The 26031-nt window shown below is 50.2% G+C and overlaps 4 protein-coding genes across 4 annotated transcripts; 2 read left to right on the top strand and 2 right to left on the bottom strand.

Moving 5' to 3' along the window:
- Positions 1-166: 166 nt before the first annotated feature.
- BO79DRAFT_190669 (EF hand domain protein) lies at positions 167-5139 on the top strand. Its single transcript, XM_025680757.1, has 6 exons — positions 167-542; positions 672-826; positions 921-1044; positions 1130-1318; positions 1399-4703; positions 4758-5139. The coding sequence occupies exons 1-6, from the start codon at positions 530-532 to the stop codon at positions 4785-4787; spliced, it is 3816 nt and encodes a 1271-aa protein (XP_025542470.1). The 5' UTR covers positions 167-529; the 3' UTR covers positions 4788-5139.
- A 912-nt stretch (positions 5140-6051) lies between these two features.
- BO79DRAFT_279876 (plasma-membrane proton-efflux P-type ATPase) lies at positions 6052-8917 on the bottom strand (the record flags this gene model as incomplete). Its single annotated transcript, XM_025688011.1, has 3 exons — positions 6052-8193; positions 8247-8477; positions 8543-8917. 3 exons carry the CDS (start codon positions 8915-8917, stop codon positions 6052-6054), a joined length of 2748 nt encoding a protein of 915 aa, XP_025542469.1.
- Positions 8918-9690: 773 nt separating this feature from the next.
- BO79DRAFT_76851 (uncharacterized protein) lies at positions 9691-12057 on the top strand. Its single transcript, XM_025689716.1, has 10 exons — positions 9691-9979; positions 10035-10138; positions 10192-10453; positions 10510-10540; positions 10600-10681; positions 10738-10775; positions 10835-10932; positions 11018-11412; positions 11488-11653; positions 11752-12057. Exons 1-10 carry the CDS (start codon positions 9949-9951, stop codon positions 11964-11966), a joined length of 1422 nt encoding a protein of 473 aa, XP_025542468.1. The 5' UTR covers positions 9691-9948; the 3' UTR covers positions 11967-12057.
- Positions 12058-12147: 90 nt separating this feature from the next.
- On the bottom strand, positions 12148-18686 carry BO79DRAFT_252467 (putative RNA-binding protein; the record flags this gene model as incomplete). Its single annotated transcript, XM_025685929.1, has 8 exons — positions 12148-13305; positions 13376-13766; positions 13854-13968; positions 15046-16119; positions 16175-17123; positions 17177-17423; positions 17707-18137; positions 18408-18686. 8 exons carry the CDS (start codon positions 18684-18686, stop codon positions 12148-12150), a joined length of 4644 nt encoding a protein of 1547 aa, XP_025542467.1.
- Between the last annotated feature and the right edge of the window lie 7345 nt (positions 18687-26031).

Raw genomic sequence — 26031 nt, 5'->3', positions numbered from 1 at the left:
AGTGAGTGACTGACCGCCCGGGGGGGAGCATAGCAGTAGCAGTAGCAGTTAATTAATGTAGGAGCTGTCTCTGGCTGGGCCGCCCCTCTGCCTGCGGTTGCTCGGCTCGCTTTAGTTACTCTCTGGTCGCCAGTTCCTCCCTCCTCCTACTTACTCCTCCTGCTCCCCCTTCTCCCCTAATTTTATTAACTTCTGGGTTACTATTCCTTTTTTATTTTTTTTTTTTCCCCTTCCCCCTCGGACTTGTCCTCATTCTTCAGCTGTCGGACCTTCCCATTCCCCCTCTTCTTTGTGGCTTCTGGCAATCCTGCCTCGCGACATTCTCATCCCCCCCCGTTTACTAAGTTCCCCTCAGAAGAGCTGCTGCTGCCGCCTTGGCCATCCATGCCCCGTGCTGTCTTCCACCTTCAAGGTTGACAGCCGTCTCTCCTGCTCTGCTTCAACACTCCCCCCTCCGGAATTTCTCGGTCAATTATTTGGCGCACAGCGTTTCTACGGAAGGGAGGCTAGCTCCTCCTGAGCTATAATAATGGCTGATAACGGTGAGTCCTCGTGTCCTGGCTGCACAATTGTCGCCCGCCCGAGCTCTCAGGGGACAACGGCCCAACCCCGTCGATTACGATGACGACCGAACAACGGAACTGACGGATGCTCTCTTCTCCCCCGAACAGCTCGGAATCTCAATCTCAACCTCACTCCGGAGGAGAAACGGGTCTTCTATCAACTCTTCCAGGCCGCCGATACCACCAACCTCGGCGTCATCACCGGCGAGGTCGCGGTTCCTTTCTTCGAGAAGACCCAGTTGGCCCCGGAAACCCTCGGATTGGTATGTCGTTGCCTACCACTCTAGGGGAAAGCTTTCCCCCGCGCAATCGCAAGCGGATTCGAACGGCTAACTGGACCATGGCGACGTGATATAGATATGGCAGATCGCAGACAAGGAAAATCGGGGTCTATTGACCCCTTCTGGGTTTGGTGTCGTCATGCGGCTGATCGGACACGCTCAGGCGGGTCGCGCACCTACAGAGGAGCTGGCCTTTCAACGTGAGTGAACGCTAGGTGCTCGTTCTGGCCTCGATAGAACAAAGGATGAGAGTGCAACCTTTGCTGACATGGTTATCCGTTGCAGCTGGACCCTTGCCCAAGTTCGAAGGGATCGTTGTCGATGCCACCCCGACTCCGCGTGAAGCAGGCACTACCAGCCCTACTCCGGGCGCAAACGCGCCGATCCGGGTCCCTCCGCTGAACCCCGATGATGTGAACAAGTTTCTGTCGCTGTTTGAGAAATCGGATGTGTCCAAAAGTGGGGTACTGCCAGGTACATACATATGCCCCTCCAGCCAGCGCCCCGAGGCCGACAACCCGTGGACACAGTCGCTAACAAGATCATTATGACAGGCGAGACAGCTAAGCAGATCTTCGAGCGTGCGCGGTTACCGAACGAGATCCTTGGTCGCATCTGGAACCTGGCGGATAGAAGGCAACAGGGTGCTCTAGATGCTACGGAATTTGTCATTGCCATGCACCTCCTTACGTCCTACAAGTCCGGTGCGATGAGGGGAATTCCTCAGACACTTCCACCCGCTCTCTATGATGCTGCCGCTCGCCGAGGCTCTCTCCGCTCGTCGGTCGGTTCCCGTCAAGGTCTCGAGGTTCCTCCGGTGCCTGCGATTCCGAAGCAATTCACTGGACCCCAGCGTACGCAGAGTCCGATCAATAGGCAACCGTTCGGCTCCCCTCTCTCCGCCCAAGCTACTGGTGGTGACTGGCTTATCTCGCCGCAAGAGAAGGTTATGTTTGACAACATCTTTGCTACGGTTGATACGGCCAAGGCAGGTTCAATTAGTGGTGACCAGGCTGTCGCTTTCTTCCTGGGTGCACAGTTGCCTGAGGAGACACTCGCTCAGATTTGGGATCTCGCAGATATTGATGCGGACGGACAGTTGACCAAGGATGAGTTTGCCGTCGCCATGTATCTGGTTCGCCTAACGCGTAGTGGAAAGGAGGCGCTGCCTCAGACATTGCCTCCCGCCTTGATCCCTCCGAGCATGCGCCGCCCTGGATCTTCGCATTTCGGCCCAGCAGCTCCTATTCCTGCCCAGGCGCCAGCTCCAGCTCCGGCTCCAGCGCCGGTTCCCACACCACACTCGGCGGCTGACGATCTGTTTGGCCTAGATGCGCTTTCTGCGCCGGCACCGGCACCGCCGGTAGCTCCTTCCCAAATTCCGCAGTCAACCGGAGGTTCGAATGCCGCCTTCCAGACTCCTGGTTCCCCCGGCTCGAGAGCCTCTCCCCAGGCTCCCTCAACTACCTTCAAACCGTTTGTGCCGACTTCATCCTTTGGACAGACCCTGCAGCCACAGATGACTGGCGCTTCAGCTGGTGCTCCGCCACCCGTTAGGTCGCCGCCGCCCCCAGCGGATGATCTTTTGGGAGACAACGACCCTGAAGAGTCAAACAAACTGACTCAGGAAACCACCGAGCTTGCAAATCTGTCTAATCAGATCGGTTCGCTGGCTACTGAGATGCAGAACGTCCAAACGAAGCGAACATCTGCCGAGCAGGATCTGTCGCAAACCTCGCAGCAGAAGAGAGACTTTGAGGCTCGTCTCGCTCAGGCCCGCTCGATGTACGAGCAAGAAGTGAAGAACTTCAAAGCTTTGGAGGAACGGCTCAATGCTTCACGGGCAGAAACTGGCAAGTTGCAGCAGGAGTATGCCTTGATCGAAGGAAGCCGTCAGGATTTACAAAACCAGTATAACCAGGTATCAGCAGCACTCAGCGCTGATCAGCAGGAGAACGTAAGTTTGAAGGAGAAGATCCGACAAGCCAACGCTGCAGTTGCTCAGCTCAAGCCTGCCCTCGATAAGGCTCGCTCAGAGGCCCGGCAACAGAAGGGTCTCGTCGCGATCAATAAGAAGCAGTTGGCAACTGTGGAGGGAGAGCGCGACAAGATCCAGCTCGAGATCGATTCTTTTTCCAAGGAGCAGCCTGAAGCGTCGGAGGAGAGAGTTGTCAGTCCAAGTGATGCCGCTCCTGTTATGAGCCCAGCCGAGTCGACGACGAGTCAAAACACCAACCCGTTCTTCAAGCGTACGGCTACTGGATCGAGCGAGGGCAATGCGCTATCTCCGCAGATTTCTGGCGATCAGCAGCGGGCCTTTGATAGCCTGTTCGGTTCCGCCTTCACCTCACCACCGACAACCGCTACACCACCGCCTCCAGTGTCTTTCCGGGCTGAATCTCAGCCCACGTCTGGGGTGCCCACTCCGTCAGTGTCTCCGCCTCCATTCGCTCCTGGTCCTGGGTTGGAGCCTCCTGCCCCGGCTCAGTCTAGGCAACTGACACCGGGTGTGTTGCCTCTTGGAGAGACCCATTCGGCGACTTCTTCAACAAAGGTCTCGCCCCCAGGTAGCAGATTTGGTGGTCAAGACACGGCCAGTCTAGGAACAGCCTCGCAGGCAGCAACCAGTGAAGTGGCAGGTCCTTCGTCGGCACAGCTCGCCACCTCTCCGTTTGATGAAAGCGAGGAATCAAAGGAGCGATTCCCCGAGATTCCAACCATCGCCGCAAGTGAACAACCTGCAGTTGGCGCTGTATCACCTTCTGGAGATGACAAGTCTGCAGAGCGCAAAGATCTCAGCTTTGACGAACTGTTCGGCGGGCCAGCACATCAGCGCTCTAAGTCACAGAAAGAGAATGATTTTGAAGAAGCCTTTGCTGCCATGAAGAGTGGGCCTGGAGCAAGCAAATCGAACGGAGCCCCGGCCGCCCCTGAGTCAGAGTTTCCTCCCATTCGCGAACTTGACGATGGAGATGAGAGCTCCGACAGCGAAGCCCCCTTGGGCTTTGAGGATAATTTCACCCCCGCCTTCCCTCCACAGACTCAAATCGCCGCAGCACCCAATCCTGATTCTATTGAGCCGTCCCAACTGGCAGCGTTCCCCACTCCTGGCAATGCGGATACTGCAAGCCAGCCTCCTGCGGCGGAATCGCAGCCAAGCCCCCCAAAGTATGAGGACTCCGTTGAAAAGCAGGAGCCAGGAGACTTGCCACGCGAGTACAACGGACTCCTACCGAACCGTGAAGACCCAACCACTGCCCCTGATGCTCCACACTCAGTAGAGTCAAGCACAGGGGCACCGATTGTGGGTGGTGAAGCCCAACGTGACGGGACAAAGGAACCCGAGGCTGCTCCCCAAGGGGCCAAGGCAGGCGCGCCTGACTTTGAGGCTGCTTTCGCCGGCCTCAACCTTGCTCCAGCAAAGGAGGCCGAAGATGAAGATGACGATTTTGAAGCGCCTGATAACGCCAAAGCCGGTGTGGACTTCGATTTCTCATTCGACAACCCGTCAGCACAGAAGACCTCTCCCCATCAAGGTGCGGATGTCGCATCCTCAGAGTTTTTCAACTTTGACAAGAACGTATCTTCCTCGCCTCCCGGCTCTGCTGCACCGCCTTCCGAGCCCAGCGCGAAACCTCAGACTCACGACTGGGAAGCGTTGTTTGCTCCTCTTGACAACGCCAATGTTGCTGCTGACGGAGCAAACGGGACGGGCAATACAGAAGCCAGCAAGGAACCCGGCTGGGCTCTTCAGACGGGCACCGAAGACGATCAGATTCTCCAGCGGCTGACAGGCATGGGATTTCCCAGAGAAGAATCCCTCTCAGCTCTGGAGAAGTTCGACTACAATCTTGACAAGGTATATTATCAAACCATCAATAGGGGAAGCTTCCGTGCTAACTGCTTATTATAGGCCGTAGACCACCTGACTTCGAAGTCTTGATTTGCATCCATAGCCTCTTCTATTTTTTTCGATCAGTGCACATATTTTTTCTTATTCTATGAGCCCTTCACTCGCTCCAAATGTTTCCTTCCCCCTTAATTCCTCCCACCTTACGTCCCCTTCCTTACTTTCCTTTTCCTTGACTCATACGTGATCCAGCTTGCATGTTGTTATTGCTGCAATGTATATCCCTTCTCTTTCAGCGGTGTGCGCCTTACCCACATCACAGTCAACTATATTATGACCTACACTTATCATCATCGCCCCGTGTAATTTAGGAACACAATTATTGGATTAGTTATGAAACAAGAAACGAAGTGCAGAAGGACAGCGGATCCATAAAGGAAGCAACGACCAAGGCCAGGGTAGAGCGGCCGGGGGCAATTACTATTTCTGTATACTGTACCTTTTGATCTGCCTTTTCGCGCCTCCCTTGTTTTGTATTAATTATATTGCATAGCTCATGCCTGGCCAAGTAAACCCTAATACACTATTGTCATTGCTCAAAGTGAAACAACCGTTCATTTACTCGAGAATTGATCCAGAGCATTATCTATTTAATTACTATCTGAAACAAGCCGTCTGATCGCTAGGGAATTTAGGTTTGGTCCGAGCTTCTTTGCCCAGGTGTGGATGTGGGTCTGACATTGACAACGGAATGGACATGCCAATATAGCCTGAGAGTAGTCCACATGTGATGCGGGTCATGAAGAGCGTGCAGGGAGCTTGCTTGCATGTAGATAACAGTTGGTCAAGTTGACGGCAGGTTGTGGATATGATATGTCACAAGAGACGTATCATGATAGTACGGTATTGGTATTCTTCATTCTTCACTTACAGACACAGTGCATTGGTTCAGACAATATATATCTAGCCAATGAAGGTAGGAACACCTGATGGCCGAGCCCTCATACAGCATTATTGATTGTTCACGTGTAACTCGGCTTACAATCAATAAATGGAAACCTTGGCGGACAAAAGATCCAGGCGATGTATACGTAGCTCCAAAAAGCGCTATAATGGTTGGTAGTAACGGACTAAACCTCTAATGAACGCAGCGATCCGTAGTTTGGACGCGGTGACGATATACATGACTTCAGCCCATGGTATTTGGCTTAAAACCCAGATAAACCGAGTTCGACGCAACCAGATAAAGGCGCACTAGACACCACGGGTGACTTGACCACTCTCCATACCTTTCAGCGAGCTTGTCACATGCTGCGAAGATACACGTTGCATCATAACCACTGTTCATTATATTGAGTCAGTCCATGTATGTGGTCGCAAAAGGTGAGGAGAGATTCTTACTAAAATCTTCGATAGAACGTTGCTTAGCGGTTCTCACGGGACTCTTGCCATGCATGATGTTGTCGAAGCTCTTGGAGCCCTGTAGCAGATAATACAGACCACCCATTATGCAGAATACCCCAAAGGAGAAAACGTAGATGCGGAGTATCGTAGGCCACGAGGTTGGTCCACCAGCAAACCAGCCAAATACGCAGAAGCAGGTTGCCACGAGATCCACAGCTGCAATAGCTCCTATTAGTTTCCAGGATGGCCGTTTCGAAGCCCAAAAAGCCCCATCTGATCGGGTTATGAAGATGAGCCAGTTCTCTGTCAGCGAGATTTCCAGGAACAAAACCTCATCTCGCTTCCCGTAGTCTTGCATTATGCCACCATTTTCCCCAGCAGTAAGAATTGTAGTGAGAGTGATCCATGTGCCTACGGCGAGTACAATACCGAGAAGGATAGACATCCCCCAAAGTTTCGGAAGGTTCCATTTTACAGGAGTCTTAGAGAATGGAGCAGTGTCATAGGCAATCGCCAGCGTCGCAATATCGGCAAAGATGGCGATGAATACCACAAGCTGCAGGTTAAGGCTTTCGTTCCTAGTGGCTATCCAGAATCCTAGAAAGATCTCCAAGTGTAGCGACAGTGCAATCCTATATACCACGTAAGCGTACATGCGGTGGAAGATCTGGCGCGAGGTCTTCAAAGCATCAATGATCGCAGACAAGCCGGGAGCGAGAAACACAATATCAGCCGCTGATCGCGCAGCATCTGAGGAACCTTCCACTGCAATTCCAGTATCAGCTTTCTTGAGTGATGGAGCGTCGTTGACTCCGTCGCCAGTCATGGCAACCAAATATCCGCGCTGTTGTAAGATGTCCACCACGTTGTACTTGTGCTCGGGGAAGACCTCTGCGAATCCATCGGCAGCTTCGACGAAGTCGTAAACTTCAGATCCGGACATTGTTCCTCCACCACCGAGCCCAAGGCGCTCTGCATTGTAGACATTTGTGCCCAATCCTAGCTGCCGTGAAGTTTCGCGAGCGATTCCGACAGCATCTCCAGTCAGCATTTTAATAGAAAGCCCCAGGGTCTGCGCTTCCTTGATAGTCTTTGCAGTATCATGTCGTGGAGGATCTGAACAAGGCATTATACCCAAGATCTCCCACTCGCCATCACCGCACTTCCGAGCCACGCCGAGCGACCGGAACCCACGAGTTGCAAACTCTGCCACTTTGTTCTTGTATGCCTGTTCGATATCCTCCTCTATGTGATGATCCTGCTGGACTGTCTTCAGTACAAACAAAGGGGATCCCTTGACACAAGTGATTCGTTGACCCTGAGGTGATTGTACTACTGCCGTGACCTTTTTTGAGACCGGGTCAAATGGGGAGAAATCGAGCACCTTGAACTGCGGGAGCATCGTTTTGGCGTCTGGGTACTCGTTCAAGGCCTTGAAGAAAGCTCTGTCGATGGCATCCATACCCTTCTTCTTTCTGGAAGCAGCTAAGCATGCTGTGAGCATAAGGTCCTCAGGATTGACTCCAGCTACCGTATATGGCTCTGTCAATGATAGTTTATTCTTAGTCAATGTGCCGGTTTTGTCAGAACAAAGTATCTCGACTCCGGCGAGTGATTCAATGGCAGAGAGCTTCTGAACAATCGCTCTTTTCTTTGCCAGATATGCTGCACCAACGGCCATCGTGGTTGTAACGACAGCTGGCAAGCCTACCGGAACACCTATCATAGTGATGGCCAGGGTGAACTCAAGGATAGTTGTTGTATTGTTTGAACGGTAGAATGACGATACCCAGACAACAATCAAGGTTATGACGACGAGGACAAGGAGGACAATACTAATACCATGGAGGACTTCAGTGAAGTGACCGGTGCCAGTTGACGCAGCATTGACCAGCGCCGCAGCACGTCCTACAGATGTCCAGTTGCCAGTAGCTGTAATGAGAATTCGGGCGTAGCCGCGCTTCACGGTAGATGATGCGTAACATACATCTCCTTTGTGCTTGTCAACTGCCAGCGACTCGCCCGTCACAGAAGATTGATCGACTTGAATAGGCGAATTTGTCATCACTTTGCCATCTGCAGGGATTATAGTGCCCTGTGGGAATGATTAGAGACTGTACGCAGTAAGCGACGCCACAGGATCGTTACCTCGTCGACTTTCACTATGTCTCCAGGGACCAGTTCAGCTGCATCGACATCTGCCATCTTGCCATCCCGCAACACAACAGCCCTGAGCGCTAGTGATTTCTTTAGCTCCTTGACAATAGACCCAGCCTGAAAATCCTGGACAAATCCCACAGACGCATTGAGCAAAAGGAGGCCACAGATAACCCCTAGGTCTACCCAGTCTCGGAGATACGCAGCTAATACGGCTGCAGCCTAAAAGCGTATATATTAGCGAAAAGAAAAATGATGGGATGATCCTCATGTCGTAGTGTGCGTACCTCCATAACAAACTGCACGGGTCCAACAAAGAATGACACGAATTTAAGTGCGAGGTTTTCTTTCTCCTCCTTCATCTCATTGGAGCCAAATCTTTTGCGACGGAGGATTGCCTCAGTTTCATCAAGACCTGTCATGGGATCTGTCTGAAGTAGGTTATCCGCGATAGGGCGTAGTCGACCGGTTTGATGGCTCTCCTGTGTGTTTAGTTCCGCACCGCCATCCATGGACTCCAACTCAACGATGAGAGTGTCAATGTCTTCTTCTTCTTCTTCACCTTCATCGTTATGGATGTCGGCCGGTGCTTTCGACTCTCTCGCTATCTTTTCTTCATACTCAGGCTCGGTGTCCATGTCCTTGGGGTAAGTAAAGGACATCACAGTCGTAAATGGAATGCTTGATGGCTATAATCAGGACCGCAGTAATCACATATGAACGATAAGGGTCTTTGAGAATAGACGTAAAGGACCTGTTAGCCTATGACTGTGTAAGATATGGCGTCCTCCAGAAAAATATGGAGGGAAAATGCCAATACTGGTATCAAGCGAATAGATAGTAATAGCCATAGGACGGAAAGGACGTCGTCAGAAGCAATGGAATGCTATAATTGAATCCTAAAAAAGGAAAGTCCTAATCAATCGGTACTTAGTAGTGGAAGGAACCACCAATATGCGACCAGCGTTACTGTATCTGGCGACAATCAGTCTGACAAACGCTACTATCAACTGATAGAGCGCTTAAGCCCAAACAAAGTAGTAACAGTAGCATCATGCTGATGACGCTAGTAGTGCTAGGAGTACTAAAAATGCCCGTTCCATATCGGTCTGTCAAGTAGTAGAACTGTAATTGTATATAGTAACTTGAGTAAGTGATGTTAGAGGTATCATCCCCAATCAAGTTAGCACATTGATAACAAGAAAATCTCCAAGTATAGTGACAGCCTAAAAAAGTGATGAGTGATTCGAGTGATCTTCCCTTTGTCAAGATCAGGGTGAAGTACAGAACCGAGAAAGATAAAGGTATACAAAGAGGAGAGACCGGGAAGGGACCAATGAGGACCATCAGATTACATAATCCAACACCCGACGTCATGTCAGTTTCATTTGATGGCTCTCTTGCGATGGAGAACTTTACGCTCGCAGAGTCTTACTGATCAACACGGTGCCTGATCCTTAGTTAACCCAGACTGCTCGCCAGCTGTGAAGAGCTTGATCGTGACTGTTGCAGGTGAGGAAGGTGAGAGCCGTGCTGTTTCTAGTGTGTTGCGCATGATGAGCAGGATCACGGTCAAGTGATCTGCACCGACCACCGACTTCGAAACTAGAATGCGTCAACCCTGAGACGCGCCCCTCATCAAAACTATATTACGCACCCTCTATTCTTATCTGATCACTTCTTAACCAGAAAAATGAATAGGGAGATTCCAGGGTTCTACTATGGTAAATGACGTGGTTCTATCTTCATCCGGCGCATCGATCATTGACCGCTCAATAGACCCCGAAAAGAAAAAGTACTTCAAGATCCAGGCCAATCACAAGGCCACTCCAGGGTCGCAATACACCCAAGATACGGTCAAGCGGAAGCGCGTAGACCAGGAGGTAGGTGTTCACCCTTTTCAGGGTCTCCTATAACCTACTTACCTTTTAAATAGAAGCGCCAAAGGAAAATCCATCTGACGAAAAGAGCCACGAAAGAGAAAATCAAAAGGGCCGCTTTTCTGTCAAACCCTCTACTGGGAGTGCAGAGGGAGATTGGCTCTGAACTTGTATCTTCCAGCATCCGACAAGAGCAGAGGAGCGTGATTTACGCAAGCCAGCTTCGTCGAAACCAACTTCACCAATTCGAGCCGTGGCCTGATGAGTATACCATCAAGCATGTGCTGCGCAACAAGCGCTCAGGCATCTTGATAGCCAGTAAGCTGTTCCCTACGTATAGGTTATTCCACCGATACAATCTAACAACTCAAAAGGTGGCCATCGTGGTGGTGAATCGTCTGTTTCGTAAGCTCAACCTTCCGTCCTGCGCGGTCGTGTATCCGGCAAGCTAACCGCCAACCAAGGGTATGCTTCCCGGATTGCGACCAAGATAAATGGACATATAACCGCACGATGGAGCGCGTTCTTTTCAAAGAGCCGTACAGAGTATATCTACCAGCCTCAGTCACTATTACAAACACACACTAACTAGCTTCCTACAGCTATCCTCCGTCTCACTAAGCCATACCGGCTACTTACTGTACGAGTCAAAGACAGCATCCTCCCATCCTGTGATTGCTAGATAGCTGACAGGATCAGGGCGACGATGGATAGCGGTCCGAACGGCGACTCATTTCTGGCGCCGCGCATGCTGCCGGATCCCGACGAAGGTGGAGATTACCGGTGGCCCACGTCGTGTACGTATCTAAATAGCAAGCCCGTACTTTCAGTTATTGCACCACAACGATCAAGCTTGCTAACTTCCGACCTATTACGACACAGTTTACCATCCAATCCGTCTCCGCACATCATCATCCTTATGGTGTTCGTCCGCCTGTCCAACCGGCGAGATGCCGCTTTTCGCCGTCGGAACCTCAGACGGCCTATACACACTAGAAGGATTCGGCAGCTACTGGGCATTATCGAAGAAGTCCTTCCCGAACGACATACTAACAGGAAAGCCGATCTTACAACGCCGAGTGGACTCTTCCCATGCTATCGTCACGAGTGTCGAATGGCTCTCATCCGATGTAATAGCCGCTGGTCTCAAAGACTCGGCTATATTCCTCCACGACCTGCGCAGCGGAGGCAGCGCAACCCGACTTCAACACCCTCACGCAGTCACCAAGATGCGAAGAGTAGATCCTTACCGGATCGTCGTGGCGGGTATAAACTCGGTACGTGTTCCACCCACACACCGGCATATACCTTGATAAGTATTGCATCTGACATTAAGATTCGAACTACAACAGCTCCAAATGTACGATATCAGATACCCGGCCAACGGCCTCCAACGCAATCCACAACCCAACAAGAAACACCACACATCGACTAAGCCTTATCTTACATTTGCGGACTATTCGCCTGAAGGAATACCGGATTTCGACATCAGCTTGGAACTTGGGCTCCTCGCTAGTGGTGTGTAACCCTTTTACCTCTACCTTCCCCCTCTTTCTTCAGCTATTCTACCTATCCCAGGTGGACGATGCCAATGATTCACTGACAATCCACTCTAGCATCCGACGAGCGAAAGATCCAGCTCTTCTCTCTCCGTACCGGTTCACAAGTTTCGTCACCATTATCAGGTTATCAATACGCGAACCCCATTTCTTCAGTCTGCTTCGAGCCCGGAGACGGATCCCTACATGGACCCCAAACACCTAGCTTATTAGTTTGCGCGCAAGCTACGGTGGATGAATGGATCTGGTCGAACACGCCAAAGACGAAATGAATCATTCATGTGGCCAAGAAAAAGAAGAACAATGCTCTATTCAAATGCAACGCTCATTGGGAATATAACTAGAAATACATGAGTCAAGAATGGATGAATGAGCATGAACACAAAACCCAGATTGATTCCAGATTGCATGCGTCACAATTATATCCCATCCATCGCGGAGGCAGGGAGGATGTTAATCCAACCCTCCGGCCAACCACTCGCCAACCTCGACGCCTACTGTCTTGGCCAACTCTCCGATCCAATCACCCGAGACGTTGACGCACCATTTCTCGCCAGCATCCGAGGTCGTGTTACCGCTACTTAACCCTCCTGACCCGAGCCCCATGCGACCGCCGCTATCGCGACCTGCCGCTGGCACGACGAGCCGTAACCGACGTAATGTAGCAAGCTCCGCATATATCGCATCGGAAACGGCCGCCAGTCGGATGGGGTTTGCAGGGGGATTGGGGTCAATGGCGTGGTAGATAGCGACCAGTCGCTCCAGCGGGAAAGGACGGGCTGTCAGGATCGTGGACGGTCCGGTGATACCGGCGTTGCCGCCCACAGCTGAAGTAGTGGCAGAGGAAGTAGCAAAGGCAGACTCCAGGGTTGATTTCGTGATGCGAGTCTTTTCTCTTTTGCCTTTCTTGCTAGGGGTCGACGGGCCTCGGCTCGCCTCCCGACTATCCTCCGCCTGCGCCCGGGAAAGCACCTTCAACCGTCGTCTGTGATGCGCGCGTTTATTCCGCGCAGATAAGGAAGAGGAAGAGAATTTCGAAAAGAAGATGGTATCGAGTCGTTGGGGTGTATGCGAGGCAAGGTATGCGGAGGTCAAGATCAAGGTCGGGAAGTAAGGTAAGGAAGGAAGGGGTGAAGGGGCCGAGACGACGGACATTGACGGCTTCGACAGGGAGCCATTTGCGGGAGCTGATTCTTCAGTGACAATGTGATGTACAAGAGCGCCTTCGCCTTGATGGCGGAATAAAGCACGGTTTTTGACCAGAAGTCGCGAGAAGTCCCATTCGTTGCTTCCTCCGGGCGGGATATCGCCGTTGGTAATAGGAGCAACAAACTGAGGCCAAATCTTCTCACATATCGATCTGAACGTAGGAATCGAACTCGCCGTAGGCCCAATAAGAGAGTCATAGATAGCGGACACAAAATGCGGGTATAATCTCGAAGCAGCCCCGTCGTCCAGACCACTCACGACCGGCGGCCCAGCATTCAAAATAATAGTAATCGCCTCTTTGCGCGTATACGGCGGAAAGCTAATATGCGGAACGCCGGCAGCCTGAAGAAACAGCGGCCGCGGACTAGAACTGAGAATAAGGACGACACACAGGGACGGAATCTGCGGAGTAAACAATCACCTCGTTAGCAAGGACTCTCATCAACAAAAACGAACTAAGATAAAAACATACCACTTCTCCCAACCTCGCCAGCGCAGACAACAGCGTATGCGGAGCTTCACGCTGCTTATCTATCCCATCCAAAACCAGCACAAACTTGCCCTTGTCATTGCTGCTGCTGTTGTTGCTGTCCGACAACGAAGCAAGACATTCGCCCAGCAGCACAGCCAGAGAGCTAACATGCTCGCATCTTCCCTTGCCGTATTTCTCCCATTCGTCGCGTTTCCCCAGCGCTTCAAGAGTTGCCCAGAGGATCTTCGTTAACAAGTGACGGCCGGTGATGCATTCGGGACTCCGGACAATAGCATGTGGTACTTCGAGGGCGGCGAGGACATTGCGGACGATGGTCGTTTTGCAAGTGGCGGATATTCCGTGCACGACTAATGTAGATGGGCTGGAGACCCTAGGCTATTCGGTCGCGTTATATATGTTAGCTGTTTATTCGGGGTTGTTCAAAAGGGATTCGGAGGATCTGGGGAGGAAAACATACGCCGAGAAGACTGGCAAGTTGCCTGGTCTGGAGCTCTCGACAAGGCCATTGTTTGCTGAGCGACCGGCTGATTTCTGATGGAAGCATAGATATGAGTCGTAGGGCCCTTGGTGGCCTATGTATTCCCTGGTCAATGTTCAAGAGAGTCGAAAGGGCGTAGAAAAGGAGAATGGTAAACGCGATTTCTCAACTCGAGGTTTCGGCTTTCGCAGCGATCAATGAAGAGAAACGCGGGTAACGGTCATACACAGTCACGTGTTCCATACATGCTTTCCACCAGGACTCTTCCAAACACATCTGGTACTGCAAATGCGAAGGAGTTTTCGATCGAGTAGTACTTTTAGGAATACGGAAAGAGCAATGAATCACTAAATAACATCTTGATTGCCTAAAATATGGGTACATCTAATCTACCGGTACTGCTGATGGAACAGGCGGGAAAGGATGTAAAGCATCAGACACCGCAAAGCTGGTTATCCCAACATGCAACCAACGGAGTGCAAGATTTGCGCAAGTTGGATCCAAATTTGATAACACAAGGGTAGTCATAGGCATCATTCGCAGTCTGTCCCAACTTTACCATCCATTGCTTCATCCAGAAAATCAAGAACAGCCGCGCCAAGCGAGCCATGCAGACAGGCAAAGCCTTCTCCCGATGCAAGTGTCGAGATAGCAGGATTTGGTAGATAGAAACAAAGAGACACAAAAGAAGAGGGGGCTAGAAGCACAATTGGGAAGCGAGGACAAATATGAAACAGCAGTCTCTGCTCCTTATCAGACCAGTAGCTTGGTCGACGGAGATGAACTGGTGGGCAAAATGAAAAGAAGAAAAAAAAGAAAACATGTAGGATAAGAAGTAAAAGACATTCAAAAGGTATGGTCGTCAAATGGGTGCTAAACGAAGCTCCAAGGCATCGAAAGAATACAGGACATCAAATGAAGTGCAGTAAATGGCTTTATCATCGTTTACATCTTCTCATCAGATATGATCCGGATATGCAGAAAGATTGCATAGAAATAAGATCTTGTCTTCGTATCGGGAATTCTGGTCTTTTCAGTTTGCTGACAATATGTCATCGGGGCCGTGAGTCATGAAGATCGTAGCGTCGTCGCACTATGAGTACAATTCAATGAAGAAGGACGGGTGAACCAAAGCGCTGCGTAATGAATCAGAAGTACGCATACAACTGACTTTGAGCACCAAGATTGCCGTTGGCTTGTGGGACAGCTGAAGCAAAAATAGCCTCGCTAGGTCCACCAGACGGAGCGTTGGAACCTGTCGTGGAGCCAGCGGTGGGAACAAAGTTCTGATTTCCAAATTGGGAACCGACTGGGAAAGGGCTGTGTTGATACATGAATGACTTCTGTGGTCCTTGAAGGGGACCCGGAAGCTGGGCGGAGTTCATTTCGTTAGGCGTCACTTGCCCGCTGGTTGCGGCACTTCCCCTTCCTGAGCCTTCGGATGCCATCATCTTACCAGCAATACGACGGCCATGGGGGGTTTGACGGATAGAAGGCAATATAGGACGGATGCAATCAACAATCCGCGCTCGAGTCTCAGCATCGGCAAAGTCCATGGCTGTTTGCACCACATAGTTCGCAAATGAGTCGCGGAGCATCTTCTCAAGTTCGGCTCCTGCCAGCATTTCATCGATCATCTGACGCCGAATTTGGAAGTCCGCAGTACGAAGGCACTTCTCAATGACATTCGAGCTGAATTTCTGCTTGGACAGGGCGGGGATGTTGCCTCGGAAATTCTGGCACAACGGCTCGGTGAAATGAGGCTCAGCAAGGTCCAAAATATATTGCACAACGTAGTTTCCGAAAGGATCTTGAACAAGGGCAAATGCGTTTGCAGTGATTTGAGCAATGAGGCGCGCTTTTTGATCACCAGACGCATGGTCAATGCATCGTTGCAGAACGCAACATCCATGGCGATGAGTGCCGACAACCACGCAGTTGGCACCAACGGCATCGTAGATGAATTGAGCGTCCTCAGCAGAGAGACGGTTGAGACACTTTTGGATCACATGGTTTCCGTTGAGATCCTGAACCAGTTCGACAACATGGTCCTCTAGCGAATGGATGACCGTTTGGGTTTGTTCGGCGGTAGAGATAAACTCGATCATCTTTTGGAGCGCCCTGGTACCGTGTTGATTAAGAGCAATCTTAACGAGCTGATGAGCAGCGTTGTTGATTAAATCAGTACGCTGTTCATCATTGGAATATTCAAGCAATTTCTGACACAGGTAATTGCCAAAGGGATCTATTTACGGTTAGTGAAAGCTCTTGCGACATGGGGTTGCGAATGCCAAACAAACCTGTCATGAGTTCAACCACATGAAGGCGTGTTTCCTCAAAGATCATTTGTACATGCTCTGGATTACGCTCTTCCAATTTTCTCTGCAAGTATCTGCAACCGTGTTGGTCCTTGCAAAGGCCATACAACTCGCCTTTATAATGCTCAAGCGGGAAGTTGGTGAAGCGAGAGAGCTGAGCGCTATCGTTATCGCCGCTGCGTCGGGAGGTAACGCTTTTGGCCGAACCTTCAGGCATGCGATAAGTGCCATAGGGAGCATACCCTGCAAAGGGAGCTGCGGCATTGTAGTTCTGGATCTGACCGCTGACCTGCACTGGAGCGCCCATGTAGGCTTGAATACCATACCCATAGAACGGCGCCTGGAATGGGGTCAAAGTAGTTGGTGCGACAGTACTGCTGCTATTGGCAGGTCCGGTGGTGATTGGTGGACCGAAAGGTGTGGCACTAGCTTGCAGAGTAGTCTGCTGGGCCCGGGTCCCCTGCAATCTCGCTTCATCGCGTTCAGGCGATTCCCTTTGTTGGCGGGAGTTCACATGGTTCACAGCAGGAATCCGACCAAGGTTGGCATTGTGTTGAATCTGTTCGGCATGCGTCTTAGGAGGAGTGACGGCGGGATTGAAAGGCTCGCCTTTGACTGTGGGCAGATCGTTGGTCGAGTATGAAGACTGCAAGGATGCAGGTCTGCTGGAAGCAGTAGCTGTCAGGTTTTCAGAATTGTCCTCGGCGCTGTAGAGCAGGTTCGCCTCCAGCGAATGTCTGGCAGCATGACGAGCAGAGTTCGAAGAATGAGCATGATTCTCGTCATTTTGGTTACCAAGCTGACGGAACATGTTCAGAGCGTTTTGTGGCATGCTCTGGTGAGTAGTGCGGTGCCGACTGTGAGTGTTCCAAGTCTCGGGGTTGGGAGTACGTGAATTGGCGAGGTCCAGGGCGTCCGAATTCGCAGACAGCTTGGCCTTATCATTAGCAAAATGTAACTTTCGCCCGTCTTGTTTGAACTTACCAGGCCTGAGTCGTCTCTGCGAGACAGGGTCGGGAACTTGTCGTCAGTGTCGGTCAATTTAAGGATACTCTTGAAGTCGGGTGTTGGAATCCTGTCCTCGTCCTTCAAAGTCGCTCGGTCGTCTTCGTTATGAAACAGATATTTGGAAGCATTGAATGACTCCAAACCAGACGAACTGTTGAAACCCGATAGGGTCGGACGGATCTGTGATCCTAAGCCTGTAGAAGGCATCGAGTAGCGATGGATACTGAGGATGTTATTAGTGAGGGTTGGCTGAGCAGATGATGAGGTTGATAGTAGCAAGGGCTGGGGTTTGAGCTCAGTTCAAGTAGGGTTGAATTGAAAGAAGTGAGGGTAGTGTGAGATGTGAAGAGAATGGGAGATGAGGATTCTTGGAAAAAGAAAGAGGCTGCGGCTCTATTTATGCACTTTCAACAGGAGCGAGTGTTGCAGCACGCCGGACCAGGACAAAGAGGCTGATGAATAGGAGATCAAAGGAGGGGGCAGGGAGAACAATAAGATTTACTTACGATGGGCCTGGACGGAAAGGTGAAGTAGGTTCTTGAGTGAAGTCCTCCTTCTCTGAGTTCCTCCGAGAACCAGGAACAGAGTGAACGGAGAAACGATTGGTTGGTGTTTGAGCAGAGTTGTGATTCACCTGGCTCGGCGGAGTAGTGACCTGAGCAGGTGCAAAGACATTGAAGAAACCGGGAGAAGAAGTAACACTTGAAGTTGAGAACCGAGTAGGGCGGGTGAAAGCAGGATAGCTGTTCTCACGGTACTCTGGGGGTGTTGTAGGTTCGCTGACAGGACCAGACATGCCAACTTTGGCTAGGTTTTCAGCAATGCGCTCCAAATCTTGCTTTTCTTTCTCATGTTGCATGTCTAGCAGCTTCATGTCTTCTTCAAACCTCCTCCTTTGTTCCCTCATGTACTCAATGTGCTGGCGCTTCTTTTCAAACTGTGATGGTGTCAGAGGCGATCTCAATAGTCATCAATAAGCATGTGAACGCATGTCTGAGCACTCCACAAACGGAAGTGGGTCATGGTGAAGCCATTCTCCCAGTGGATCCTCAAAGATAATCGAAGCAACAAAGATAAGAGTGGAGCACCAAAGCAAACCGTATCCAGGTAGCACAAGACAAGCGAAGATCTCAGCGCTAACAGAGCAAAGACCTCATGTATAGTTGGGTATGTGCATCGGGGACTTCAGTGACGTGGCTAAGCTTACCGATGAAAGCAGATCCAGATGATCTGGAGCCGGGAGCTGAGAGCTGCTCCCGAGATGGTTCAGATGACTCCAGGAAGCAAGCTTGCTGGAATCGGTTGTAAATCGGCGCTGAAGATTCCCACGGACATCGCCCGAGGGTCGCGAGAAAGCCGAGACGAAATTGGAGTGGCCCGGGGAGAGCGAGTTATAGCCGGGGAAAGCGGACTCCGAAGGAGGCGACCTTGGGGAAGGGAATCGCAGCTCATCGAGGCGTTCACTAAGTCCGTTCTTGAATGCCATGGTGGGCAGATTGTTCGGGACGGAGAGCACACTGGACTGATATCATCAGCAAGCCATAACGAGTCAGCAGTCAGCTTATATCAGGATGGGGGTGGACAGTGCGAGGCTTAAAAAGGCAGCGATAAGACGATCGTCATCCTTTGGGGCGATTGCAAGCAAAGCAAAGGGCCGAGGATAGAGTACAGGAACCAAGGAGTTGGGAAGGATGAGTTGGTTGGCGGTGTGCTGCTCCAGATAACGGGCAATGTACGGAGTAAGGGGACCCAAGAGGGGCTGAGGGGTGATTTGGCGGAGAAGATCTCGGAAAAGAACAGCGACTTACACGCAATGAACGCCTCGAGAGTTTAAATTCTCAGGAACAGAGAAAAAAAGACTTTTTGCTGCCCACGATTTTTGTGTGCACACAAGTAAGGACCGGTTGATGGGGGGAAGTTGAGAGCCGTCCTCCCGCCTGGCAATGCGTTCCTGACGGTGCGGAGATCAATGATGGTGGTGGAATCACAGGGCGCGGTGGTCGTCGGTATTGCTTGACCCTACGCTTTCTCGGGGGTCGAGAGCAGCGTGGACCAGCAAGGAGGATAACGAGCGAACGAACACTAAGGAGATGGGGGAGAGGGAAATAACAATGGAGAAGGGAAGATAAATTGTTGTACAGGGAGCTCTGGAGTCCAAGAGGGAGAGGGAGGAAGAAGGGGGAGGGGAGGGGGGGAAAGGCGACAAGAAGAGTGGGAAGCGAGAGGGGAAGAAAGACGAGGCGTGGGCGGCTGGGAAAAGCAAGCGGGGAGCCTGTAAGTTGTTTAGTTGCTAAACTCGACTCGTTTGGGAAGCGGAGCGTGAAAGCTGCTTGGGAGGATGGGCGCGATACTACTACTAGTCTATCTGCCCCCTTCCCGACAACTTTCCTGGGACTGAGCTCCCCGGTCGTCTGTCTCTAAACTACCCTGTCAATCCATTTATTGAGTGCATGGGCGAGAACGTAGTCCCCCCTGGGACTAGCCGTGGACATGGCAAAATCAATTCCAGAATTTACAGTCTCTCTGACTCTTTGTTCCGCTGTGTAAATTGCATCATCCCTCTTTCTCTTTCGTTTTCCGACCGTAATCTTCTAGTAATTCTACAACGTTTTGCCCTAATTCCTTTTCTCAAGCTCCAAAAACTTGAAGATCTCCGAAGGAAAGGGAAAAAAGAAGTAAACTGCCTTTGTACGTACCAAGACCGAGCGAGTCAAATTTCTACCAGGCGTGCGTGATGAAATACGAAGCTGGTAAAATTAAAAAAAAAAAAAAAGAAAAGAAAAAACAAAGAGCCCATTCATCACCCGTTACGATTGTTATTAATCAAATCCCACCCCTCCCGAAGCTGGTGAGCTGTCTTCCTCTGATGACAACCAACTCTCTGGTCGATCATTTGCTTTTCGGACGGATCATGAATGAATCGTGACCTCCGGCCCCGTGATTGGAGCTTAGATCTCTGACTTAAAATGCTACTGCACGACTTGTTGCGTTGGGACCAGTAGTAGCCCCTGGGTAGGTACAGTTATTCCACCCGGGAATTGGGTTTGCAGCATCTCAAAGAACATGGATGGATTCTTTGTCCGGTTTTTTTTTCTCGCACTCTGGCTTCCCTCTTCATGGCCGGGTATCTTGATTATTGAGGTCCTCGAGCATGGCAGGAGTTCTCACGATCGCAGATCAGCGTTAACATAACTGATGATTTAATGATGTCCTCCCTGCTGGACAGCGGCGCAAGGAGCATCCCCTGTTGGGTGTGCTGGTCGAGAGCGTGGCCTCTGCAAGTGTTTCTGCATCAGGTGGGGACACCGAGTTGATTAGGGACGAAGGATGTGACGGCGGATCACGCCCTAGCCACCGCACGTACCTGGGCCAGAGCATACCCTAAAAGACGAAGTTGGGCTCACAGATCATCTACCTACTTTGTCTGCTTCATCGACTCCGGACTCATGGGCGAGTAAGATTTCCGGGGCTAATAGCGGCTGCGGTGCAAGTCATAGTTTCAACACTATTATTATATTATTATTTCATTTCCTTACATCTTATTTTCGTCTTTTTTCAGTTGTTAAAACTTTGCCCCCCAAATGGAAGGTTCCTTCCTTCGGCGATTAGATAAATGTCTTGTGTTTTAGGTCTTACTGGCGCATGGATCTGCGACATTATTAACGATCGAAGGCTAACCGAATGGACTTTGTATGTATATTACTATGATTACGGGCTTGCTCACCTTCTTCGAGGGTAGTACCAGAAAGTCAATATTTACGGATTGCCACGCGCGTCCCAAAACGTACGTGACGGACATTGTTTGGTAGGTTGGGAGGCCGGTAACCTCCTTTACCATCCTTGGCCCGATCCCTGAGGAATCGCTGCGAATTTTCTACTGGTGCCACTCGTGGTGGGCTATTTGGTGTGAACCAGGGTTCATCGCCGGATAACCTAACAATGAATCCCAAGCACTGAGAGTGCGGTCAGCCAGATTTCCATGGGTCAGTCAAATCAACGTAATCTCCGCCCAGGTGATCTCGACCGATTCAACATTGGGTGTGTGTCAGTGTAATAAAACCTGGCGGCAAATCGCCGTGGATTTGAATACCCATAGACAATAGTAATTAGGGTAACGTGACTGTCTCATCGCACGGACGATGGCCAATCGATCCCGATGCGTGAATCCCTCCATGTCAAGTCGAACGGCCCTGGGAGGACTGACAGCTGCTGATTGGTGCGGCAGGAGAGAAGCGGTGTACAACCATCCAGGGAACACCAGGCGATGCTGATCCATCCGTCTTCGATGGGAGGCTGTCTCCTTGAACAGCCCTTTCTGGTCGGCTGCCGTGATTTTCTACAAGACTCTCCATTTCGGGGCCTGAACTCAACTGGAAATGTCCTCACGCTGGGCAGAACCCAGCCTTAGGGCCATTTGTGGGGTATTCTAAATGCTTCGCGAACCGTAGTACAAAGCATAAGACAGGTCGATGATGGGGCCGTTACGGCATAGGAACATGGTAAAGCCCCCGGCGGTGGGGTCAAAAGATTAGTATTCGAAAATTTGCGAAGTTGAATACTCAGCATGACTTTGCTCTGCCGAGATTCGTTCGAATGGGATAGAATGATAACAGTCCTTGCTGGTGATGACGATCCTAAATTGTTTAGGTATCGACCTAACTAGTCGCTTGTTGGGTACTTCGCATGAGTCATCTTTCAGACGACTTCGGAAGCTAAGCACGACGGACCTATCTGAGGTCGGCAGATGAGAGATGAGCCCATTAGTAGTACCCACAAGATCCAGGGACGAAGTTCGATTTTATGCTAGCCACTGTTGAACCACTTACCAACCACTGTCAACACCCTGAATGTACCCCTCCTTCTGAATTAATGGTAGTTTCAGTGTTGATGATTCCGTCTGCTGGAGAGCATGAGAAAGCAAGACACACCTGGATGGAGCTCTGAATGATGATAGCGTTTAGTACTTCTCTAGCCTTGAACTGACGAACTAAGTCTCCGCGCTACTGAGTAGTTGGTCTGACGGTCATCTTAAGCGTGATGTGTTTCAGATTGGTTCGCCACCGCCAACGCAGGGATGTTCGCGTACGGTAGGTATCTGACGAAGGTTGACAGACTAAGTGGGAAGAATTAAAAAGGCAGGAAAATTGTATACAAATCGGATTAAGCATACCTTTTTTTTTTGCCAGTAATTCAAGACTGCGGTTAACCTTGTGATCAAGAGATAACAATTGCTAGTCTGCATGTCACGATCCTCAAGGAAATACTAGATAATCAATCATCCATTTCCGTTTACCGATTGTTAGAGAACGGTAATTTTACCCCCCACCAAAGGTAAAATCACCTCATTATTCCATCCAATACACTGCACAAAGTACTGTACCTACAGGATAATACCTGCTAATGGCCCCCATGTCCGATGGCTGCAGGAATAGGTCCGAGGGTCATGAAACAGCGAGCCGGCCCTTCTTGCTAAGAGCCACTGCGCTCATGGCCCATGTCTTCTGGAACTGGCTTGCGCGTGACTCTCCCTATCTTTAGTACTCAATACCACTCACCCACTCACCATGGACGTCACTGGGCATGTTACGCCATGAATTGATAAGACTGTCGATCTCACGTGATGCTGTGAATGGTCCGATATGGTACTTTTACTTCTGATGGTGGATCCATCCTTTGGAGGGGCGTTTCGCCGCTCCGCATTGTGCTTTGGCTACTTTGTATGTGGTTGCCCACTAATCGCCGTGCCTGAAATTCGTCGAATGGAAACCTTTCCGATGGAGAGGTTCGACTGCCAAGTGGCAATGGCTTCTAAAATTGCGGTCAAGAGAAAGCCCACCGCCTCAAACATACTTTGTACACAGTAGTGTCTTCTCAAGTATCATCTCCCCACATGCTCCGCAGAGGACTGAATTGATCTGTCGCCAACTTCTACCCACCTTTCAATCTCATGAGCCATTCCAATTGCCTGAAATATGCAGTCTGCATCCATGAAGCCAGTAACAGCTGTACTCCGTACACCTACTCCAACCAATTTGGTACCGGATACCTCCAGCTCCGAAATGGGCAAAGGCAATTATCCCCTGAAGACTGGACATGTTGTTGCCCAACCCCGCAAACTACGGAGGTTAGCCGACATTGCAGCCAAAATTGCAGCCCTGCTTTCGAAAAGAGAACAATGGCTCCTAATGAAAGTAGCCAGAATTTCGGCTTTCTAGTGTTCATCCGTTTTATCTTTATGGTCGTCGTGAAGTACTCAAAACGGTCCTCACATTATAGCAGCACCTCTAACAGTAGCTGCGGATGCAGTTTTCTAACTGTATGGTCATTGATTGGGGCGTCATTTGCTGGCACCTGACTATCAACCAATCTGACAGTATGGTCTTTGGCTACTGCAGCCATATGGGAGAGCTGGTAGTCCGTTACCATACGACAGAAGAAGCTAGAACTGAATGAGTATTATCCCAATGCACCGCATGATTGGTATCCCTTGCGGGAATTTCGGGATTCCCGCGACATTTTCGATGGTGTTCTGTCAAGACCAGTCCACGGAGGTCACGTATTCACCTGACGTGCTCCCACAGTTGGAGCATGGCGATTCCCTGCAGACACAGACTTGAGTTGTACAAAAGCACAGACGTGTTGATCTGCCAGAATTCTCCGCGTACCGGCATCTTCGACTATCTGTGGAGACAGTATCCTGGCTAGATGCAGCTGATATAGCTACTACTCGGGGTCATGTCTGATAAGCTAACAGGACCTTGTCACCCTTCTTTTTTTGTCTAAGTGTACCAACGGGTAGGAGATACCAATCGTCAGATATGGATTTGGCATTCACGCATATATCACCTGATTCTGCAGGTGTATCTGGCAGGCTATTCATATTTCAGGCATCAATGACGCTTGGATGAGCGGTAACCTACTTCGTGCTTGAGTTGCCTCAAGTGTATGCAACAAGGTGGCTGCACGAGCTGCGCGGATAATCTATATCAACTGGGCTGTAAATCACAGGCTATGCGGCTTTGTATTACCGGAATGAGAACGATGACTACTAACAAGACGCTTTAGATAGACTGCCCGACTAGACGTTAACCGCGCTCTTCGCCCCTAGAATTTCGCCCAAAAGTTCATTTTGCATCGTTCCGTAATGATTACGTTCTGAAGATCTGGGGTATTTTTAGAATTACCTCATTGTCTCTCTTGCCATATGATGGGTGGATGATGGATCTATGGTTAATGAAGCCATCCGTACCATAACCTGACAATACCATCAAACAGCCTGACCAGCATACACGTTTTGACATTGCAGCCAAATTTTAAATGGCACAGCCCAAAGTCGTGACATCCTTACTGAGGAATTGCGGGGACTATTGCACAATCAACTTTCAAACTTCCGCTGCGTCCCCATAAAGGAACCACAGTAGAAATTGCTGCCCTTGAACACACCAGATAACATGCGGCAGCTGCTGAGACTTCCGGTGAGCAATGTTTTCTCTGATGCAGCCGTATCTGTCCCTAACCCTTTGGGTCCTCATTTGACAGATGGGCCTGCATCAATCTAATCATACTTTAAACTCAGGCATCTCCATCGTTTACAATAAGGCATCGGGAAACATGGAACCCGAATGATTAGCCGCATGATACCTTCGGGCATACTAACATGTTATTCTATATTGCAGTTACAGGGAGGCAAAAGAAAACGAAATCGACCACTTTCGGTAATTTCGACGAACGCCTGCCCAAATGATGGCTTATTTTACACAGGGTCTGAGAGCCCACCGTGGCCATCAAAAGAAGTCGCTCATCGAAAATGATGAGTGAATCATGGGTGACCAAATACTGTAAATGCGGGAAGATATTCAGACTTGCTAGTGCATATGATCCTTTCGTTTGCCATGGGTTCGCTCATTAACAAGACGGGGTAACCATGTAAATAGCCACCATGTAGGATGGTAGTAGGGCACCTTGGCTATCAAGGCAGCCAATCCGGCGAGGATATTTCATTGAATTGGCAGCTTGACCAGACATTATCATATTCCGCGCGCGCGTTCTACGTGAGTGCCACCGGTCACAAACGGAAAAAGCATGGGCAATAAATAAATCACTCGATCTGCTGACTGGCTACACATTATCCAAGAGCCTCGACATGGTACATTAAGCAGGCTTGATAATAATTCGAAAAGGCAGCATGTTGCCGGGCAAGATTAGAACTACCTCAGGCATTCGCCTTAAACCCCGCAAATGACAGCCGCTTCGACTAGGAGTCAGCCCAATTTACAAACTTTGCAGTCGCGGTGCTCAAGCCTCTGGGATTCACGGGCTATTTCCAGAAACTGAATGGTTTCCCTTCTTGGGAAAGTCCTCTTGTGACCTGAACAGAGAATTTCTCTATTTAGTTGAACTTTGGATCTCATGAAAGCTTGATGTTATCTGTTTCGATGCCTCTAGCCTCCAGGCTGCCCTGCAAGAAAGCCGTTTGAAACATACCAGTGATATCAGAGAGCCGTTTCCCTTGGAGGTATAGGTAGTACAACTTTTCGAACAGACTCCCGATGCTGACCGCTTCACATACACTCAGGATTGTCAGTAGTTAGTAGTATGCCTCTGCATTAAGCCGCCTAAGTCTTCCGTTATTCGTTCTCGAAACCTCAGCAGTAGTATCATATATGCATTTACTACTATCCAGAATGGAAGGAATTGACCAGCTTCAGCATATCTATAGACGAATCAACAATATCTGCTACATCGAATTGTGATATCACTTGTGGATTGAGGTTCCTGTCCCTGATCCTTTTAGTCGAAAGATGACGTAGCTGAGATATAGGGAAGACTTT

The sequence above is a fragment of the Aspergillus costaricaensis genome (assembly GCF_003184835.1).
Source record: "Aspergillus costaricaensis CBS 115574 unplaced genomic scaffold BO79scaffold_7, whole genome shotgun sequence".
NCBI lineage: Eukaryota > Fungi > Ascomycota > Eurotiomycetes > Eurotiales > Aspergillaceae > Aspergillus > Aspergillus costaricensis.
The sequence above is the reverse complement of the archived record's forward strand: the minus strand, read 5'-3'. Positions and strand labels throughout refer to the sequence as shown.

What these genes read in the sequence shown, in the direction of transcription:
- BO79DRAFT_190669 (XM_025680757.1), top strand. An exon ending in CCCCGGAAACCCTCGGATTG is followed by an intron (nt 827 to 920) that starts GTATGTCGTTGC and finishes GACGTGATATAG; the next exon opens with ATATGGCAGATCGCAGACAA. An exon ending in AGAGGAGCTGGCCTTTCAAC is followed by an intron (nt 1,045 to 1,129) that starts GTGAGTGAACGC and finishes TATCCGTTGCAG; the next exon opens with CTGGACCCTTGCCCAAGTTC.
- BO79DRAFT_76851 (XM_025689716.1), top strand. Translation starts at nt 9,949, where the DNA reads ATGAATAGGGAGATTCCAGGGTTCTACTATG. An exon ending in GGTGGTGAATCGTCTGTTTC is followed by an intron (nt 10,541 to 10,599) that starts GTAAGCTCAACC and finishes CCGCCAACCAAG; the next exon opens with GGTATGCTTCCCGGATTGCG. An exon ending in TCGTGGCGGGTATAAACTCG is followed by an intron (nt 11,413 to 11,487) that starts GTACGTGTTCCA and finishes GAACTACAACAG; the next exon opens with CTCCAAATGTACGATATCAG.